Genomic DNA, 23,650 nt, shown 5'->3' with positions numbered 1-23,650 from the left:
AAATATCAATATGCGATCCTGATCGTCAATACCTGAATCATATTGAAGGAAAGTTTTCCCGCCATCTATGATTGTAAATTCTAGTGGTATTGCATACCCTGTCCTTCCACTTGGTAAGGAAGGAAAATTTGAAAGGTTTTGTCTCCACTTCTTGATATTTCTGCTTATGTTACTTGTATTAGGCATTTGAGATACAACAGCTTCATCGAGAGATGCTGTAGCTTGAGATACCAGGACACGACTTGATTGGTGAGACGTTTTCACTTTTTCTTTTAAAGTTTCATGTGCAACTTTAGCATCTACTTGATCTTTCGTTGATGAGCGTGTGTTTTTTTACATGATTCAAAACCTCAAAGTCTTCGGCCGACGTTTTTGTATGCAGTCTAGCCTTGCAGTGTCTCTTTTTCCGTTGGCTACACACCCAGTATATGACTGTATTGTCCTTGTTTGTCCCATGTTTATGATACATAAACTGTTGCTCATCAACAAGCATATTATTTCCACGTTCACTCTTAATGATGGACACCATTATGGGCTGAAGTTAGCAGAAATACTAAATTGTTAGTTGAATATTCGAACGTTGTCAACTCATTTAACCTATACAAAAAAAAGAGGTAAACAGTTTTCAAAACTGTAATAAAAAGGGAAATCTTGAGTGACAAATAGATAATAAAAGTTTGGGACATAAGTAAATAAGGTTGTAGCATCTGTCTGTATAGATCATATCATCTAATTTTTCATAAGTAAGAAGAAATTATTTTCATAGTGGCAATATTCCGGGTAGCAATATTCCTAGGTGGGCAATTTTCCCAGTGGCAATATTCCCGGTGGCAATTTTCCTGGTGGCAATTTTCCCAGTGGCAATATTCCTAGCACCACGACACATACAGTATACGGTGTCAAATAACCTTACAAGCTTTGACCTTTATTCTTTTATTCCACATCCACACTTCATTTCCATAGAGGGGAGCTGTCTCAGCAATCCCTTTATATGTCTAAATTGGCTTCCACAGACAAAAGTTGCTTCCCAATTTTTTGCACATTTACTCCCAGTCACCTATACAAATCAATTAAACCGAAGCTATCCACATGCAAGTTCATTATCCCAACTTCCTGGTTCCCTTTTACCCTTACTAACTTACTCTTACACAAATCCAATCTCAACTTTTAGTTTTCTGTATAAGAAAACTATGGTGCCAGCTTTGTCTGTCAGTCTGCCCTTAGATCTTAAGAGCTACTGAGGCTAGAGGGCTAAAAATTGGTATGTTACTCATCCACCCTCCAATCATCAAACACTGAATTGTAGCCCTCTAGCCTCAGTAGTTTTTACTTTATTTAAGGTTAAAGCTAGCCAGAACTGTGCTTCTGGCAACAATATAGAATAGGCCACCACTGGGCCATGGTTAAATTTCATGGGCCGTGGCTTATACAGCATTATACCAAGACCACCGAAAGATAGATCTTTTTCCGGTGGCGTTGATTACATTCTGTAGCGGCTGTGCAGAAAACTCAATTGTGCCAAAGAAACTTCGGCGCATTTTTTTACTTGTTTCCACTTACAAAACACTTTCAAAATCTTTCAGTACATTGTCTCTTCACTTCTTCCCAATCATTAAAGTAGTGCCTCAAGCATCAAGCATTCAGAACTCCATTTATGACTCATTTTCTTAAACCACAACTTTGCACCTACTGTATGTCTAATGTCCTTTCTCTCACTTGTCTAATTTCATCCATACTGATATCAAACAGTCGGGGAGACATAAAACACCCTTGTCTCCATCTTACATTTACATCTAACTAGTTATTCTCCTGTTTCCATTTTTAATACCTGCTCAGTTAACTTTTAATTGCTCTCCACAACTTATCCTATATACAAGTACCATATATCCTCTAATAACTTCTACACTGACTTTCTGTTGATTCTGTCATAAGTTTTTTCTAGGCACTTACACATTTTTCTTTTACTTTCGAACTTCACATAAATTTTATAAAGAACAAGATTTGCATCCCTTCTCCCTTGTCTAAACCTAAACTGTTCTTCCCCTATCAAGCCATCTGTCATCTGCCTTACTTTCTCAATCAACATCCTACCATACTACCCTCCTTGATAAACTAGGTATTTTATGCCCCTACAATTCTAACAGTTTCCTCTGTCACCTTTAATTTTGTTCACAATGAAACTGCATTACATGTACAGTACATGTTTTCCTCTTCTATAATGCACGTGCACCTCAATCTCTCATTTTCTTCTTCACTAAACATCTCATTTCTTCACAATGTCATTTGCAAAGTTTATATTTGTCATCTTTATCATGACCTTATACCAACAAACACTCCCAGTTGATGCTATGTTCACACCAAGGATTTTTACATACTCCTCAGCAATTACTTTCGCCTGCTTGTCTATAACCCTCCACCCTTTTCTTCCTTACATACTCTTCTTATCACACCAACTTCTTGTAATAACATTCACAACCATTCCTATCCAAATCAAGTGTATCTCTGACCTCCAAATGCTTAAGCAAGGAGCAAATTCATTCCTGCTTTCTACTGATGTTTCCAGAATTCTGATGTACCAGTCTATATACCCCCTATATGGGGGTATATAGAATAAAATTCACTCTTAACTACTGAATCATGGATGAACCCTCTGTAAAGAAAACTTTTTCCCATGGGTCAACCCTTGTGCATACAAACTGTGTTGCTGAACTATTAAATACGTAGTATTCCTCTTCCTGGATTTTAATGACCTATCTTTTCAGTATCTTATTCACATTATCTAGGTCCTCCTCCCCTCCCTCCTTACACTTCTAAATTATGCACCTTTTTCACCAATCAACTGTCCTCCATTCTTTCCTTACAACAAACCACTCAACATTCTTACGACACATACAGTATACGGTGTCAAATAATCTTACAAGCTTTGACCTTTATTCTTTTATTCCACATCCACACTTCGTTCCCATAGAGGGGAGCTGTCTCAGCAATCCCTTTAAACGTGTCCTATTTCAGCAATCCCTTTATATGTCTAAATTGGCTTCCACAGACAAAAGTTGCTTCCCAATCTTTTGCACATTTACTCCCAGTCACCTATACAAATCAATTAAACTGTACAAATCAATTAAACTGAAGCTATCCACATGCAAGTTCATTATCCCAACTTCCTGGTTCCCTTTTACCCTTACTAACTTACTCTTACACAAATCCAATCTCAACTTTTAGTTTTCTGTAAAAAACTATGGTGCCGGCTTTGTCTGTCAGTCCGCCCTCAGATCTTAAGAGCTACCGCGGCTAGAGGGCTGCAAATTGGTATGTTAATCATCCACCCTCCAATCATCAAACACTGAATTGTAGCCCTCTAGCCTCAGTAGTTTTTACTTTATTTAAGGTTAAAGCTAGCCAGAATTGTGCTTCTGGCAACAATATAGAATAGGCCACCACTGGGCCATGGTTAAATTTCATGGGCCGTGGCTCATACAGCATTATACCAAGACCACCGAAAGATAGATCTATTTCCGGTGACGTTGATTACATTCTGTAGCGGCTGTGCAGAAAACTCAATTGTGCCAAAGAAACTTCGGCGCATTTTTTTACTTGTTTCCACTTACAAAACACTTTCAAAATCTTTCAGTACATTGTCTCTTCACTTCTTCCCAATCATTAAAGTAGTGCCTCAAGCATCAAGCATTTAAAACTCCATTTATGACTCATTTTCTTAAACCACAACTTTGCACCTACCGTATGTCTAATGTCTCTCACTTGTCTAATTTCATCCATACTGATATCAAACAGTCGGGGAGACATAAAACACCCTTGTCTCCATCTTACATTTACATCAAACTAGCTATTCTCCTGTTTCCATTTTTAATACCTGCTCAGTTAACTTTTAATTGCTCTCCACAACTTATCCTATATACATGTACCATAAATCCTCTAATAACTTCTACACTGACTTTCTATTGATTCTGTCATAAGTTTTTTCTAGGCACTTACACATTTTTCTTTTACTTTCGAACTTCACATAAATTTTATAAAGAACAAGATTTGCATCCCTTCTCCCTTGTCTAAACCTAAACTGTTCTTCCCCTATCAAGCCATCTGTCATCTGCCTTACTTTCTCAATCAAAATCCTACCATATTTACCCTCCCTGATAAACTAGGTACTTTATGCCCCTACAATTCTAAGTTTCCTCTGTGACCTTTAATTTTGTTCACAATGAAACTGCATTACATGTACAGTACATGTTTTCCTCTTCTATAATGCAAGTGCACCTCAATCTCTCTTTTTCTTCTTCACTAAACATCTCATTTCTTCACAATGTCATTTGCAGTTTATATTTGTCATCTTTATCATGACCTTATACCAACAAACACTCCCAGTTGACGCTATGTTCACACCAAGGATTTTTACATACTCCTCAGCAATTACTTTCGCTTGCTTGTCTATAACCCTCCACCCTTTTCTTCCTTATATACTCTTCTTATCAAACCAACTTCCTGTAATAATATTCACAACCATTTCTATCCAAATCAAGTGTATCTCTGACCTCTAAATGCTTAAACAAGGAGCAAATTCATTCCTGCTTTCTACTGATGTTTCCGGAATTCTGATGTATCGGTCTGTATACTCCCTATAAGGGGGTAGTTCCATCAGTGGACCTCATGTGGTGCACTGTAGGCATTACTTAATGTTCGTTGCAGCGTCCCTTCGGCTCCTAGCTGCAACACGTTTCATTCCTTTTACTGTACCTCTATTCACATTCTCTTCATCCATCTTTTCCTAACAACTAATTAATAGTGCAACTGCAAGGTTTTCCCTCTGTTACACCTTTCAAACATTTTTACTGTCAATTTCCATTTCAGTGCTGAATGACCTCTTAGGTCCCAGTACTTGGTCTTTGGACTAAATTCTATACTCTATTCTGTTCTTATTTTATATTACTCATATTTATTTATTTACCACCTTTTCCTATAAATTGTCTCTCTCTGCAGGTTGATTTTCCTTTGGAACCCTCTTGTTAATAATCTGTTGAATCTATCCACAAGGGTTTTCTGGTGAAGATTTAAAAGAAAGAAATAATAACCGGATGTACTTCTAGCCACTCCTCTCTTCACCATTGAATCCATCAACTTGTTCTTCCCTCTACCGTTCTAACATTGCCTATTTGCCAAGTTTACCTATTAATAATCGTCTTTAGAGAGAATATACTGTATACATTTCCAAACACATTTCCACGAGACCATTCACTCATTTATTCAAGGTTCTATCTATAATAAAAAATGCCATCTTTCTCTTTGACAACTACCCTGCATCATCCAACTTTTTTATATTCTGCAAAGCAAAACAGCACAGAATAAGCCTCTCCAAAAATATTCTTATTTACCCTCATTCTTTTTCATTTCTAGACATTATCCTCAAACTAACACCTGCACTCTTTCAACCTTACCCCAAGATATTCCTGAGACTACAAACTATCTGTTCCAGGCCTATACACCATTCAGTTACTTTATGCACGATCACTTGTCCCTTTCATGCCTTTCACCTTCATCTCACTATGGCTAAAACATCCAACTTTATGTCCTTACACAAATCAAGTCATATACAGGTTTCTCTTGTGCACCTTATCCTTGCATATTCAAAACCATAAGACTTGCACAATATTACATTCTTTCTACACATTTCTTGCAATTCTGTTTCGGATATGGGACTGCAAGCTTTATCCCATGGTCATATGGTGACATTCACTCCTCGGTGGTAAGAACCTTACTAAATTTTTCCAAGAATCCCACAGGAGTGAAAAAGCATAATTATTGTTGGCCTCAGGATAAGAACTTCATTTACCATTCGGAGCACTTCCTCCCACCAAGGGGTCCACAACTCTTTCCTAAGTGGTCCTTTGCCTTGAGATACATTACATTACATATGTACTCTAAACTGCTTGTACTTGTTAGGGAAAAAATGTCAGTGATGTACCACTTGACACCACCACAATAATTGTCCTCAGTGAACAAACAAGATCTGCCATGAAGTTACTGTAGACAGACACATCTGCTATTTAAGGGACATTCACTTCCCTAAGGCATTCACAACCCTCTATTGGGTGCTTCCCAGTCTTGGAATACAGTACATAGCGTACCAATACCTCATTCAAACTGGATGGTATCTCTTGGCGATATTAACAGATACTTCATAACGAGGACTGTGTGTTCTGGAAAGCTTGTAACTTTTTTGAATAAGTATCTCCACTAGATACCATCCAGTTTGAATGAGGTCCTGTATATATATATATATATATATATATATATATATATATATATATATATATATATATATATATATATATATATACATATATATCTCTCTCTCTCTCTCTCTCTCTCTCTCTCTCTCTCTCTCTCTCTCTCTATATATATATATATATATATATATATATATATATATATATATATATATATATATGTATATATATATATATATATACACATATATACATATATAATCATGAAGCTACAAATGTCGCAATATCAAATTCACGCTACCTCGAGTATCTCCGATGGAGCATTATCACGAAGGGGAATTTATATAAGTGATAAATGAATAAGTACCACTGGGATGCGAACCCTTGACATGGACCCATTCAGCGACTCCAGTGGACGTTATCAAATTACAATTTGATAAAAACGAATAAGGTACTAATTAAAATCACAGACACACTACAAGCTATGCAAGCTATTAAATATATATACATTAAATATATATATATATATATATATATATATATATATATATATATATATATATATATAATATATATATATATATATATATATATATGTTAACGGCGGGGTTCTGTTCAGAAGGTGTGATGATAACCGAAAATTGGCAATTTCTGCGTTTTTTTGGCGAATGTCGGGGCTTATTGGCGCCAAAAAGTGATGATTTTTGGTTATTAGCACCTCTGTTAGGTATGAATCGGTGCCAATACCCAATTATCGGTACCAATAAGTGGAATATATATGTGCATATTAATGATTTACATATTTGCCACAAGTTTACCTATTACCCTGCTGTCACAATTCATTGTAAGACCAGTGTGCAGATTTTGTTACTAATTTTGCATCATTTGACTTTTGTAATCTGTCAGGTTATAAATAAGTTTCATTAACCAGACAAAATACTGCATATATTTTTAATCTGAATACGGATTTGCAAAATAACCTGGACTGGACAGTTAGGCACAAGGAAAGCAAGAGCTAAAGGTTCACAAGAATACAATTAACTATTTTTTGCAACTATAACTACAAATTTAATGTTGGCACATAACAATATTATTACTAGGTATTATTTGCCCTATGGAATGGATCTGTCTTTTGTCAAAAACACACAATTAAGAAAGTGGTTTTATTTTTAATAAAAATAACATAACTTACCTTGGAAGGTACTTTATATTCCACAGCTCGTCATAACAAGCATCTTTCTTCTTACCACCAACTTTATTACTATTAAGCATCATGGTCACCCATTTGGCTTTCCTCTTACTTTTAAATTCTATCCAACCTTCAGTGTACTGCTGGGACTTTTTGGAACTGGATTTAGTTTTATCTGAAAACAGAATTTCAGTTAAATGTATAACCAAGAATAAAAAACCTCAATGTAACGGACTAAACCATAAGAAAGTAGAAAGCATTATGAAAATTTCCATGTTTCATGAACAGTCACTAGTTCTAAAGCTGTATTTCCAACTTGCACCTAAAAGTTCTTCCTAAATTTATAAATACACATTACAAAAAAGAGCATTCAAACTCTGGTAAATATCACCAGGCAACGAAAATAGGTATACAAGGAGAGGAAGAGCGTCTAAACATGTGACGAGCAAAGATGATAATCTGGGAGTAATGGACTCAGAATCTAAACAGAAAGAAAATGTTTGGGAGAAAAAATAATCATGAAAAAGGGAAAAGACATAATAAGGGAACTATATATATGATGAAAATATGAAACTGCACTTCACAATAAAGAAACAATGAAACCACGTATTGTGAAAATCTCGGGTTAAAGAAAATTAACATGAACTGTAGGATGTTGATATTACTGAGGGATCAATGAAGAATGTGATATTTACAGAGGTAAGGAGAACCCTTGGGAAGATTAAAAGTGGAAAAGCTCTAAGACCATTTGAAGTGAAAAGCAACTTCATACAAGCAACTGGGGGTCCAGTCTCTGACAGACTAACTTTTATACATGAAACCACTATAAAAGACAGGATCAAATGAGTGGAAAATACTATAGTTGTACTACAACCGCATTATAAACTACAAAGGAAAATGGGATGTATTACAGTGCAAAAAGTGTGGTATGCAAGAAGAAAGGCCATAAAAATTGCAAACTGACTATTGTAAGATTGGCTTCTTGCCACATAAATCAACAACAGAGACTGTTTATATGATGAGGCAACTGCAGAACCATAAAAATCTGTGGAGATTATTCCAAATATCTATGCATCTTGGGAAGCATTTGTCAGCATACCAAGAAAAACAACTAGAAAGGCATAACAAAAGTGGAGGGCAAAGAAACACTTGTTATGTGTGTGATGTGACCATATTATAACACATGGTCTAAAGTGAAGGCAATGATGATATATCAGACAACTTGGAAGTAACTTTTTTTGTGATAATCAAAGATGAGTACTAAGACCTGTATTATTTTCCTTCACTAGCTGATATATCATAAGAATTTGAAGTAAATTTTGGTGATCACTAATGATGAGCACTGAGACCTGTACTCTATCCCTTCTCTAGCTGATATAAGAATTTTAAGTAAATTTTGGTGATCAATAAAGACGAGCACTGAGACCTGTATTCTGTACCATCACAACGGAGTAAGCTACAAATGAGCACAGAAAGCAAGGCCCTTGGGTGCTGCAACACAGATAACCCCCTTAACACCTTAAAGAAGGGGCTATAAAGAATTCTATAAAAAGATGGAAGAAGGGAGCAGAGAAGAGGGGAGGACTGAAAAACTATTTAAGTGAAAACAAACTTTTGGCGACAGATAAGGAGGCCAAAATAAACCACAGCAGATAAAGTGGCTGTGTACATGCTAGAATTCAATGCTGTTTCAAATGTAACAGATGGCATGACAAGACAGGAATTTTTCTGATGTCTGAAAAGTATTTAAAAAACCAAGAAGGGAAAAGAGGGAGGTGAGGGTGGATTATGTAAAGGAAGAAAAAACAAGCCTTAGTAAAGAATGAAAATTCCTGTTACCTTGGGAGCAAACTACATTGTGATGGTGAACAAAAGACAGTACGGAAATGAGTAGTAACAGCTTGGATGCAGTAGTAACAGCTCACCAGATCACTGGTAAGTATGAGTACAGTAAACCCCCGTATTTGCGGTCTCACGATTTGTGGATTCACCTATTCACGGATTTCTCTATGGAACATATATACATATTACTTGCTGAAAATTCGCCCATTTGCAGTATTTTTCACTGAGAAATATTCACTAATTACTGTATTTTCATATAATTTCATGACTAAATGCACTTTTCGTGATAAAACTATTAAAATACTAAGGTACCCAGGTAGTGCTTGAGTTCCAATAACTCGCCTTACAATATGATTTTGGAAAGGGGTAAGCAACTAATACTGATACAACAATATTTATAAAATATTTTTAAATTTTGGGCAGGCAGCAGCATACAATCAGGCAGCAAGAGACCTTTTCCTCCATCTTTTTATCCCATCTTCTAGTTAAAAAAGTAAAAGAGAATGATAAAGGTATTGTTAGTAAAGTTATACTCTTGTGTAAATATGTACAGCCATAATCAACTGAAAGAGAAATGTTGTTTTGCTTATAACCGAATCGGATAACAACAGCTGTTTTGCTTGTATTTCAACCATCGTACAGTAGTAAACAATTACCACATTTATAATAAAAATAATGTTAAGTATAATAAGACTGATATATTTTTACATTATACCCTAAAGGATCAGCAAGGAAATATACTGCTAAATTTAAGCTGCAAGTTGTAGCTGAAGCTGAGAAAACAATGTTCAAGCTGCTAATGACTATAAATTATCATGCATCGGCAACATGGATGAAACTTGACAGCAATTAAAACTGGAGAGAAAATATTTTAATCACAACTACTGGGCATGAAAGAACACACATTACTGCTATTTTTATGCTGATAAACGAAAAATATGTAAAGTTAGTATTATGATAAAATCGAGTGAAAATAGCGAACAGAATCTTGATTTTTTTGGGCACAAAACAAACATGCCCCCAAAACGGCCAAAATCATCTACCAACAAAAAAAATAGCTAAAAAAATTTCACAACGAGACATATTTAAGTTATATTTCGACTTAAAAACACTTCGTATAACAAAAGATAACCTTGCCCCATATAAATAAAGTATCTAGAGATTCATTTACACTAACTAGAAGCACAAAAAGCGCTCTGAACTGAGTAAAATACGGCGAAATAACCTTACCGTGTAATCAATTTCCAAACCAAAACACTGATCACTATGATCGAAATTTATAATACAAAAGCAATATAAGAATATATACAATTTTGTTGGATACAGTGAATTAAAGCATACCATTTTAAAAGATCCATGGAAAATATGCATATTTGTTATGTTGATGTTTGTATAATGTAGGCTAGACTACCACATATGTATATGATATACCATAGTGTAGGCTAAGTTAATTTTTGTGTTATTCAATTTCTCTTTGTATTGAATTATCATAAGTCACTCTGCATGACCCTCCAGAATTAGCTGATATTAATAATTACTCGCCTAACCTAACCTAGTTGGCTGCATTCCCTGGCTTGGGGGGGGGGGGCTTCGCCCTCCTGGACACCACCCTTTGTAGAAAACGAAAACTTTCGATTATTACAATAACTAAACCAATCTAACCTAACCTAGTAAGCTGCGTTACCTGGCAGGGGGGCTTTGACCCCCAGGGACCCCCCCTTTAAAGGCAACCTAAATTAAACGGACATAGTTAAAACAGGTTAACAAATTGTTGCAGTTGTCAGACGGGTTATGAACTATTCCAGCCCAAACAGGCGGACCCAAGGGTTGGAAAGGGGAAGGTGTAACTTGTGAAGTTCCCAAATGGAAATGGAAACCCCCCACAGCCCCTCCAGCAGCGGGAGAATCTTCTCCGTCCATCCCCCTTGAAATCCCCCTCTCCCTCCAGCTTCATGTAGGGTGCAGCCCCAACTTTCGGGGCCTATTTTCAACTGTAATGCCGTATTGTAACATTCATAAGGTAAACATCACCTGTAGGGAATGTGTTAACGTACAGGAGCATTAACGATTGTGAGTTAGGAACTCAAAATCAAGGTAAGAGGAAAGGAAAGCGGGTTATGAAGTACGTAAACAGAAAGGAATGTTGGCAACTTTCAGTGTGAAAGCCCCCAATGTTTCCCCTGGTTTGTAACCATCCATTCAGTCTGCAGTACATAGAATTAGGAGGTTTTTCCTCAATGCAGAATTAATGATGTAACGTGATTGGTTGGATAAGCATTTTTTGGCCCCAGACCCCCGTTTCCTCAGTAAGGAGTCAGGCTGTGAACCAAAAGCTCCCATATAAGAATGCGCATGCGAGACAACATTCAAAACGGCTGTAGTAATGGAAGGGTTTGTCTTTGTAACGGTTTCCCTGGTCGTCTTGTTCCTTCTGTGTTTGTGTAAGGGTTTTTCGCCTCTGTAGTACCATATACAGTAAAATTTGACCATCTCCTCACCCCACTTGGTCTACGCCAACCATAACCCTGCTTTCCCTGAGGGTCCCCTAAATTGTGGGACAATAACAAGTGGGGGAGCAAATCCCCCTGTACTGGAGGTATACCCCACCCATAACCCGGCTTTCCCATCGGGTCCCCAAGTTTGTTGGATGAAGATCTGTGGTTAATTACAGGTTAATTACAATTGTGCAACAAAAACTGAAGGTAAATCCATAATTAGCAACCAAAAAACTGTGGAAAAAGTTAAGTTAGAAGGAAATTGCCACATCAGAGCAACTACTTGGTTCTACCTTTCACTTGTTCCATGTTTCCCTCTGCTGATGGGCTAACCTTGGTTTTCTGCTGTGGCCCCCCATAAATGTAGGATATAAGAGGGAAGGTCCACTTCTCCACATGGAATGCCACATAAATTTGGAAAAAGTAAAGGAGAAGGCTACATGAGGAAATCATTTACTGATATTGGGCTAGGCCCTAATTTTCTGACTAAAACATATAGAAGTGGTGCATAAGCCTAGAATGCAGTACAGGCTAGATACTTATAGAAAAATACCAAGATATTGAGAAATTTACCATCTTTTATGTTTTTGCATTAATCCCTGAGTGGCTGATGCTAGCCTAACATTGGCAGAAGCTCCATGGGTTGCTGTGTTTAGTACCAGTCCCTCCAGGCCTAGGGGTATGAAAGTAAAAAATACAGAGAAATAAGGTAAATTTCTCATTATATTGCAAAATTCCTCAAATGATCTCATCTGTACTGCACTAGGTATGTACACCAATTTCTACATTATTTGGAAAAAAATTATATTAAACGATACATTTGTGTGGCAGTCTCCTTTAATTTACCACAACTTCTTAGTATAAAGCCTACGTCTACACGAGATAGGCATACTGGCCATTAACCTGCTGGATACAAGAAGCCTACATAGGCCTAGGCCTATCCTAAGCTACCTGAATGAAGAAAAAGCCTAGGCCTGGAATATGCCATTTAGCAAGCGTTGAGGCTTGGGCAACTCACCATCGTTACTCGTCTGAAGGAACATCCTTCCAACTTCCCCGAACTCTGAAAAGTAACTTCTGATCTTTGTGGGATGGAAGCCCGTGGGAATCGTTGACAAATAAATTATTCCCGGTTTTCGCCTTTTTTGATCTTCTGTTGCCGATGTGGTGCTTTTTTCTGTGTCCATATTTTCCATTTTGGTTACACGGCTTGGATTATTTTTCCACTGGTAAGTAATCAATCACTGGAGGAGCCTAATTTCAAATACAGGCGATCGTGTCACGTTGCTATCTGTACAGGTTTTTGCCTTTTCGATCAGTATATACACTTCACCGAACACGCCGCTAGTAGTATTAGTAATGAACGGGATTTACCTTTGAAACGTCTCCCTTCGTGCTTGTTTAACCCTTGAACACAAAACCTGCAGCATAGATACAGCTCGCAGTATTTTCCGGAGACAAGCAGTTGAAGACTCGCGTACTTATCCTGTCAAAACTGAAGCAAATACTTCGATAATTCTGACTGCACACTTCTTAAAATATATCAATATTATTAACTTTTGTTTGTGTGTGGCAGTCAAAAGTGGATCTGATTACCAGTACATTATTTGCCACACGCAAAAACATATATTTACATATGACTACACAATGCAGTTTGTATAGTTGTGCAATTTATTCTTAATGTTAAATTTATCTTTGAATCAATTTACTCACTTCTAAACGGGGGTATTATAATAATGTAAGGGCTCTTTTCCCCTTCGTTTATTTGCACATGTCCATTTCATGAAGTATGATAATAACATTTTTACTTAATTTCTTATGAGGATATTTCTATATTATCGCTTTTTCTGAAGAGATGGAGGAGGAGAAAAAAGATGAAACAGATTTATGCCCCATAAAAGTAAGCAGTGTTAGGTTTCTGATGCGGTGTCTGCAGTTAGTACGAATCTGAATTTCTTTGCTGAGAGAGAGAGAGAGAGAGAGAGAGAGAGAGAGAGAGAGAGAGAGAGAGAGAGAGAGAGAGAGAGAGAGAGACCAGAGACAGATGGGGCACCATACATAGAGAAGTGGGAAAATAAAAATAACAGGTGAGAAAAAGGTGAATAGATATAGTGATAAAAAGACAAGAATTCTGAGAGAAATTCCCGTTATATAAACACATAATTATACAAAACCGAAAAATGACAACAAAATATATTAAATTACACGCCCACCTACTTTCTCGGAATAGAAGTATTGCCCAAAGATCAATTTCTCCCAGAACATACCAGCTTTTTAACAGAGATACAATTAGGATTCAGGCAGATTCGAGGTGTAAATCATGCAATTACACCTACGAGTATAAAGATAGCCAAAAGCAGTGATAGAAACAGTGTCACACTACAACATGAGACACTGAGAAATCATTCAGCGCAGTTTGGCATCAAGGTCTATTCTATAAGGTACACCATCTTCCACAAAACCCCAATCAATTTCAACCAATCAATTTATAACTTTCCACTGTCCTGCAAATATCACTTCCATTTAGCAATAAAATTGGCACAACCACACACCACAAAAATCTTGGTTAGGAACCAGCACATTCCTAATTTACGTTTTTAAGCAACATCCACCCCTAAGCCTTTTTACACAATATATGTAACGATTACACAATTCGTAAGTGACATGGTGCACGCTGTGCTCCAATGGTGCCCTTACGAAACTAGAACAAGAATCTCAACAACAAACATTTGGGAGAACAACTGGAAAGTTGAAAACTTAGTAGAAAAGCCAAATGACAGCCTTAAGAACCACCATCAAGAAACTGAAGGAAATGCAGAGGAATCACAGTAAATGAGCAAAACATCCCACTGGATAACGAGACTACAAATCTGGGTTACAAGTGATTCCAAGTTCAAACCAAACATTAGGGTATAGCGCCTACAGTTTTTGATGAATATGCAAAAGGAAATTAATCAGTCATATTTTATGATGGTAGAGTCAATTTGTTTTCGATTTCAATACCCAATACTTCCTCCTAATTGTCAGCATGGTTTCTGGAAATCTACATTCTGAAAATATTCTTGCACTTGTGAGGTAACATTTCATTTCATTATTTTGGGTATCTATGTTCAATAGAACCCTAAATCCACCACACACTCGTGTTTTTAATCTCATTTTTGGAGTGACTTCAAATTCTACCACTAGAGCAAAGGGTTTCATTTCTAGCCTCTTCATTATTGTAAGAATAGTTCCATCTAGATCTGGCACTTTTCCTTTCAGTGAGGTTTCCTCTTTTATCTCTTCACAGACTTCTGGAGCTGTGGCTTGGCCGCAACACAAGCACAGCCAACCAGGCGATCAAGTACGCAGAAAAAAGCGAGATCTCAGACACTGGGAAACTCCAGTTACTGCTTGAACTGCCCAGCAGCCCAACCAATGTTGACAGAGCGAGAACTGGCCTTGACAGCATTAATTCAGAGCCGACAAAACACAGTGTTCGTAAGGCCCCGCACGGCCTTAGGAAACAAACGAGTCACCATACAACGACTCATAAAACTGCTCAGCACTCCAGCAGTCATACAAACAACTGTACATGTAAATAAAAAGAAAAACACAACCCACGGGCGGAGTATCAATAATACAATGAAACCAAGTAAATAATAAAATAATAAAAACTAAAATTTTCCTGACCGAACAAGCCTAGAAAGCTACTTTACTTTTAAAACAACAAAAGGAGTTCACGAGTAATTAACTGGGCAGAATTATGAAGATTCCCCACCACAACGCAAAAATGTATATATATTTTTTAAAGGAATGTTTTGCTAGTAAGCTCATTCCTCATTTTCTTGTTTTATCTTTTATAGTATTGTACAAGAATATTCTGTCCTGTACGCCAGTTCATCAAATTTACAAGACAGAATCCTCTGAGGATTCATTTGCTAAAAACACTAAAGGATAGCCAGTACTTAGTGGTCTGCAGTTCCTAGCTGACGATGACCAGTGACCACCAGCCATTGCCTAATGGATTTTAACTAAGGTTGTAAGGTGTCAAAGAAACGAGCAGGTAAAGGTTACTGCTGATTTATTACAGATCCAGGCGGCTTATATTGCGGCCGACTGACGCCGGGCCGTGAGAGACAATGGAATTGACTGTGACCTGAGGTCGAAACAATAAACAATAATATGCAGTGAACGAGTACGAATTACAATACGAAACATACAGAGACACAATATAGATACAGTCTTGATGCCTGTGAATGAAGAAACATGTGATACACAATGTGTGACATTCGTATAAATACCATAAAGTAAAAATGATTAAAATGCGTGACCTGGCACGTTTTAGGCGTGACTAATTTAGCTTGAAGAAAACGGGAAGTCACCAAAGAAAACAAGCTCAGCGGAGACTTAATTAATGGCGCCGCCGAAACACTATCCTGGCGCCGAATTGGTGACAGTACTTGTAAGAGCCCCGACGCTGTCTCTTCCAAACACGTGTGTGTTCGTGTGTTCGTCGATCGTCATCATCGGAGTCGACAGGACAAAACAGGAGCGTCTCGTTTTCTTTCTCTACAGGAACGCGATTTCAACCATACAATATTTCAGTCTTTCTCCTAAGCATTGTTGTCTTAACGTATGTACAATCACCACTACTTGCATTGCCATGCAAGCATTCTAATCATGTACTCATAATGTTCCAACGAATCTTCTGTATCAAACTGTGTGTATGTTTCTGTTTGTGAAGACGCCAAAGGTCTCTCCATTTCACATTTATTATGCTATTGCATTGTATCCATTAATCTGTCTTGAATCTCATGCAATTGGCCATATGTAGAATTTCCTGACCCTTCCACTGATGTATGTTTCATCACCATATGTTAATCATGTCTCTTGATATCGCCATCTGTTTGTCTGGCGACAAACACAGATGTCTGAACCTTTTATGTCCGTTTTACCTGTCTGTGTGTAGACGCTACCGCTTCGCACGCGCGTCAATAACATCTTCCAAGATTCTGTACATTTATCTCAGTAAGGAACAACCAATAAACCAGTTAACACCCAGCCAGTATGTCGCTCATAACCCAGTCCTTAGCACTGGTGACCCGGAGTGACTCGAAGGACCCGGCCGACCCAAGATGACGACCCACGCCTGATAAGACCCTTCGCGCCTCGCTGTTTCCCGCCGTTCCTGAGTTCTCAGTATTAGTCCGACCCTCCGAGATGACCCACTCCACCACCGAGCCCTGGATACCTCCTCCAGGAAACCTGAAGCCGCCCCCGCACTCGGCTGGACGGAGCTGACCAACGAAGGACCAGCCACATCATCCTTCAGCCTGCTGCCGCCTCTCGAGCTGGCTACCAAGGATCAGCCGCCGTCATCCTTCAGCCCTCGAGCCGGCCACCGAAGGATCATCCGACGTCACCCCTTCAACCAGCTCCCGTCCTCCTCGAGCTCCTGCTGGCGGTGCCGCCCTTCAGCCTCCTACCCGCCTTCCGGGAGGAGTTGGCGAAGAAAATTTCCCGTCACGAAGCTTATCTCCTGCCGCTTGTTCGTTGCCACCCGAGACTGGTGTTGACAGGGAGATCTACGACCATGCCCCAAGCGTCTCTTGGTTGAGGTCGTGGCGTGGATTATTGGCAAGGTCGATAGCACAGGCGGCCCGCTCGGCGATGGGCAGGAGCAAGCCGAGGAGGAACTTTTTTGTGGTGCTGTATGTGAGGGTGAGTGTTTGGGTACCCGCGAGATGAGTTTGTTGTACCGTCCTCCGGAAGGGCGTTGAGCACTGTGTCGGCCTGTAGGATTTCGTCCGTGAGGTCCGCGATTCTGAAGTGGCTCTCCACCCTGCGCAGCCACCTCGATGGGTTGCCCTGCGAACGGCGGCAGCTTTAGGGTGAGGGCGGCCCGCGATTGTGTTGCCCGGCCGTCGTGTGTTCGGGGCGCTGGTGTGGAGTTGCGGGAGGGCCTCGATGCGGGGCGGCGCGGCTGCGATGGGAGGTAGGTAAACCTCGAGTCCGCGGGGTCGCGTTTAACTGCATGAAGGAGGGGATATCCGCGTCCATGCTCGCTCCTTTGACCCCTTACTGGAGTAGGATACTCGCGTCAGTACGCACTTTGCGTGCGCCGTGTGGTTCCGCTAGTGACGCTGGTGGGGTACGCCGACGAGTCAGCACGCTCAAACGCTGGTTACAGCGCCGTGTTTAGGCCGCTAAGAGCGTTTTTGGAGAAATCCTGGAGCCAAGACTGAGTCGCTGTGTGAGTCCGCTAATGGCTCCGGATACTCCGGGGTCACCACTGTAAGGTGTCAAAGAAACGAGCAGGTAAAGGTTACTGCTGATTTATTACAGATCCAGGCGGCTTATATTGCGGCCGACTGACGCCGGGCGTGAGAGACAATGGAATTGACTGTGACCTGAGGTCGAAACAATAAACAATAATATGCAGTGAACGAGTACGAATTACAATGAAACATACAGAGACACAATATAGATACAGTCTTGATGCCTGTGAATGAAGAAACATGTGATACACAATGTGTGACATTCGTATAAATACCATAAAGTAAAAATGATTAAAATGCGTGACCTGGCACGTTTTAGGCGTGACTAATTTAGCTTGAAGAAAACGGAAGTCACCAAAGAAAACAAGCTCAGCGGAGACTTAATTAATGGCGCCGCCGAAACACTATCCTGGCGCCGAATTGGTGACTTTACAAGGTCATTCATCAAGCATCATCAGTTGGCGTTAAGGTGACTGAACACTCTGTTCATCACTTTGCTGAGTGGCAGAATTTCAGAGAAGCCCTTTAAGTCACATGGAGTTCGAGGAAGGGATGATGATGATAAGTTAGTTACCAGTCCCACAAAAAGTAGAACCTTAAAATAAGGGTTCCATTACCATAAACTACAGGAATGTGAGTTAGTTGTGTTTATGTCTGGGAGCAATGATTGCAAATGTCTGAGCGACTTTTTTTCATTTAAACTTTTTTCATAATGCAAAATCCAACAATCACTGTTTGAGCGACTTTTTTCATTTAAACTTTGTTTTCATAATGCAAAATCTAAAACTCTAACAATCACTCAGAATAACACAGGAATTACAATTTCATCCAAAACAGTCTTTTTATTTATTAATTTCCTTCAATATGACATCTTAAATCAATAAAGTCATTTCATTTTTATCTGCAATGATACAGAATCTCCCAAGAAAATATCATGCATGATTTTTTTTTCGAGAAAACCTGATTTTGTCTTCTAACTAGCAGCCCAATGTCAGCAGCGAGAGCCTAAACATTCTTTCAATCAGTATATGCCCTTTCTAGTTGTTGCAAGTGTGTGCATTCACAGGATATAAATACATACATACATGTACATAATTATCAACAATGCTACCCATATAAGGCAAACATCTTTTACTCATTGGAATTAAAGGATCTTTTTCATCCATAAGCATTGCAAATATATTTCTCAAAGCTTCTTTGCATAAACTTTAACTTCAGAGAGTTGAAGTGCTTCTAAAATGTTAGAGTTCTTGTAAATGGCAACATATCTGCCATCAACTCCAGTGAAGTGGGAACAAATGACATGTCCTTCGTTAAGGCTGTAAGGTCCTTGATAAGTTGCCATAAGGATGTAGGAAGAGAAGTTACCATCTGTCCTCAAGGTTGATCCGATTCGAACCTGTACAGTAAAAATTCTCACTAGTAAATTAGTTTCCATGGATCTGTGGGTAAGCAGCTAGATTAAAATGGCTAAGAGATAACAAAGAAAAGGAAAAACAAGACGTTTTGAAACACAAGACATGGAAGGATGAATGAGGTCACAATTAATGGGATAATTTGTAATCGATAACAATTTTGTCAAATAAATTCAAGCATGATGAAAATAGTTATACCTCTTTTCCTAGTTAATCTAAATTGATTAAAGAAAAAGTTATGGTCTAAATTGTAAATCATAAATATGTCCATTACTAAAATTTATTCACACATGTTACACAGTGAAATAGATAAATGTGATTTTGGGCAGAATCACTAGTTGATGATACAAGAATAAAAGTTGGTAATAGCATTGTGTCAAAGTCACTTTTTAAGATAAAAAGGGTGCTACCCATAAATGTTTCAATGGTTCTCTAACGGCTTCCATCATCTCTTTCGTAATTAAATGGCTTCATAAGTATCCTCTATGGCATCCCACCTCTCCAATGAGTTCACCATTGATAGTAGGTGTTGGTTGCAACTACCTTCATCTTGGAGTTCAAGAACCAGTCTATAGTTTAAGGACATTACACCAACATCTTCATTATAATATAAGAAGCTGATGATGCCAGGAAATTAGCATGTACTTAAGAGACACTCAGTGCTCAACCTAAATACTTAGCAGAGTCAGCAGAAAGCCTTACTGTTTCCTGCAAGGAGAATCATTTAAAGCTACTGTGTGCACATAAGCAACAAATGCTGGCCATTGCCTGAATGCAGAGAATGCACAGAAGCTCTTCCTGAGTAAATATACATATTATCCTTTTCAACTTCTCTTTTCCTATTCTTTTACATGGTGATTCACAAACAGCTACGATGTTCAGTCTGTGTCTCTTGAATTCATTTTCTTCATGCTCCATCTTTCCAATTTGATTTAGGGATCTTATGATCCAATTTCCCATTTTCAATTTGTCCTTAGTATTTATAAACCACAGGACCGTAGCATCCCATATGGCTGGGCCTGGGGCCATTTCTGAATTGTGCCCATCTATTTATGTGATAAAATCCAAAAAGGATTCATGGCTAAAGACACCAAAGAATAACCAGTTCCAAGCTGACTAAGGCTAATAGGCTAATGGCCTCAGCTGTTGCCTAGTGGTTCTTAAAAAAAAACCATCCACCAGGCTACCAGACTTGAAGATGAGGAGACAAAGCACTCAGCACCATAGCATTTTCTTGCTTAACCAAAAACCAAGCCAACTACAGGTATACTGACAAGCCATGCTGGAGATACCCCTTTCTTACTACATCAGACAACTCATGAACTTTCAACCAAATATGTTTGAAGGTGTTCCCTTAATTGGCAAGACAGATTTGTTATCCATTAAGGATCAATACCTACCTGAATCAGTAAGCAAATGGAGAGGTGGCTATGAGGATTTGGAGAAAAACTCTTTCTAAAAGATGAATCATTTGACTGGAAGATGTTTCCATCTAACATTAGGAACAAGATCCAGTTCATCAGGGTGTTGCTTTGTGCATATTTGTATGTTATGTATGAACCTGTTTCATCTTGTGACTAATGAAGACAATTCTTAAGTTCCTGCTATATGGCCATACCTCATGGCTGAATGGCAAGAATGTTATCTTCAGCAGATAACTAGAAAATAGCCTCTCAGAAACTATCATTGTCAGCCATAATGCTGTACATCAAATATGCCTAAAGCAAATAATATCAATCTGTCTAAGAAGAGCCAGATTCAACAGTGATCTTAATCTTATGCACTGTGCATTACTGGCAGACATAAAATTTTATTTGATACAGGCATTGAGAACAAGAAGAGGTTGACCAACGTAAGTGATACGAGCACAGAATTTGCTAAAAAGAAATGCGCAACTCCTTACTTACACTGGATATAACAATATAGAATCATTCAAATTTAATGGAAAACTCAGTCCTGTCAAAACTTTCCTTTCCCATTAGGAGATTTTATCTCAAGTTATGAACTGGGACACAGTGGAGGATCTCACTACTACTTCAGTGTTGTATGTCCAACCAAAGCTGTAGGACATTGACAATCTGTGTATGCTTTGCATGAACAGGTCATTTGTCCAATAGAATTGTCTCCTTTCGTCGGGGAATTTTAAAATGTCATTCATTCCACCTTGTCAGAGGAGTTCCTAGTAGCATATCAAGAAGCACAACCATCATGTGGTAATCTGACGGAGAGCACATGTTCCAAAGAACCAGATTGAAAAAATGATTGAATGTTATGGCTGGCAAGATGTGGTTATACTCCAGAAATGGAGTTGAATACAATCTGATGCCTGCGAAAGAAGAATACATGATATACAAATTGGAGACAGGTAAATAATTATATACAATGTTTAAATGATTGGATCTGAGTGACCCGTCACGCCAGGTGTGACGAATTGTAGAGGCAAAGAAAATGAGGCGTCACTATAGAAAACTCGCTCAGCAGAGACTACAAATCCATTACGATACTGTACTCTATTTTTAAGTCAACCATTTATTTCTTTTTTAAGGGTAATGTATTAAGCTAACTTTTAAATGAAATTACAGTAATTTTAATTTAATTTAAAGTTAGCTTAATACTTTGGGAGAATGATTAGGGTCATTTAGTGTTTAAACTCTAGACATAAGCATTTATTAGCATTTTTAGTGACCGTATCAAACTTACGTGAATTCTCGCCTTGCGCGAGGGGTTTTGGAACTTAACCTTGCGTAAGTTCAAGGTATTACTGTGTGTGTGTGTGTGTGTGTGTGTGTGTGTGTATATATATATATATATATATATATATATATATATATATATAATATAATATAATATAATTTAATCGTTCTTGGTACATATCAAATTGTATATATAAGATATACTTCTTCAAAAGTGATGCAGGATAACCACGGAGGTTCCAGAATGCCCACAGATGCCCTCACGGGGTTACTAATGATAACTATTGTTATGTTAAGGGACGGCCGGCTGATGAAGAGTTAGAGGAATTTATTTCTGGTGATAGAAATTCATTTCTCGCTATACTGTGGTTCGGATTCCACAATAAGCTGTAGGTCCCGTTGCTAAGTAACCAATTGGTTCTTAGCCACGTAAAATAAGTCTAATCCTTCGGGCCAGCCCTAGGAGAGCTGTTAATCAGCTCAGTGGTCTGGTTAAACTAAGGTATACTTACTTTATGTTAAGGGACTACAATGATTCTGCAACTAAAACATAACTGTGGTTAATCCAAGGAAGTTTTGTACAGGTTCAAAACTGCTGTCTCGATGTCTACAGGAATATTAAAAAATTATTACATGTACTGTTGTCATTCAGCCTTGCAAGGTAATGATTAATGAAGGGACCCAGACTGTGAGTTTCATCATCGCCCTGGGCACACCTTAAGCCTTACCTCTAAACTGTGAAGCCGATCATAACAGCAGTCTTGCCTTGTGAAAATTTGAATTTGGTGAACGGCTCTCATTTCTCTTAGATCAACTATCCACCAAGGAAAGTGGTCGTTCGCTGAGTGATACATGTTGCCGGTATTTTGAATGATGCCGTCGACTGCATAGCTGCTGTAATACCTGAAGAAAGAGAAACAGTCATGATTAGAATGCTTGAATGTTGTACAGTACATCTATTTCACAAAATTCAGTCTTGAGCTCCCTCTTAGAAGGAGGTCTTTAACTTACGAAAGATATTGAGCATAGGCATAAGTAGGCTTGGACTGGGCAACTTCCTCCAAAGATGAGATGGGAGGTAAATTTGCAGCACCAAATTGAACGCTGGGTGAATAGTTTCCCGTGCCTGGACCATAGATGTAACAAATACCATCTGCTGAAGTAAATGATGCCTATTAACATATTTTGGTCGTCCTTGAAAAATAGGATTGGAAGGCATTACGAAAATGCAAGTGAAAAATTACCAAAACCGTGACCTTTCTAACAAATTACACTAGTACCAAATTCTTTCCCAAGATACTTATTTTGCTTTGACTTACTAGCATTTTGGTGTAGAACATGACTGAACTGATCCTTATTCAGGATATTCATCAATTTCCTTTCTTGTATATTAACTGGCGCCCACAATGTAAAAAAAAAAAATTACTACAGGAGACAAGGAAGGAAGGAAGATTTTTTTTTTTATGTCAGTTGAGTAGTTGCTATGTTTTTCTAGAACGTCTAATCAATCTGGTATA

The 23,650-nt window shown here is 38.4% G+C and overlaps 1 protein-coding gene across 3 annotated transcripts in view; it reads right to left on the bottom strand.

Moving 5' to 3' along the window:
- Positions 1 to 23,650, bottom strand: part of LOC136843269 (activator of basal transcription 1-like) — a 52,945-nt gene that overhangs the window by 2,707 nt on the left and 26,588 nt on the right. Inside the window, exons 3-6 of one of the 3 annotated variants that reach the window (XM_067111420.1) lie at positions 23,145 to 23,288; positions 22,862 to 23,036; positions 19,394 to 19,424; positions 7,432 to 7,603 (exon numbers count right to left, since the gene is read on the bottom strand). In XM_067111420.1, the coding sequence (XP_066967521.1) occupies positions 7,432 to 7,603; positions 19,394 to 19,424; positions 22,862 to 23,036; positions 23,145 to 23,288 (522 nt within the window). Of the gene's footprint in view, positions 1 to 7,431; positions 7,604 to 12,783; positions 13,778 to 19,393; positions 19,425 to 22,861; positions 23,037 to 23,144; positions 23,289 to 23,650 lie in introns of those variants that run through there. The other 2 variants (XM_067111421.1, XM_067111422.1) reach the window with 2 other exon arrangements.

Source organism: Macrobrachium rosenbergii, chromosome 11 (genome assembly GCF_040412425.1).
Source record: "Macrobrachium rosenbergii isolate ZJJX-2024 chromosome 11, ASM4041242v1, whole genome shotgun sequence".
NCBI classification, from domain to species: Eukaryota; Metazoa; Arthropoda; class Malacostraca; order Decapoda; family Palaemonidae; genus Macrobrachium; species Macrobrachium rosenbergii.
The sequence above is the reverse complement of the archived record's forward strand: the minus strand, read 5'-3'. Positions and strand labels throughout refer to the sequence as shown.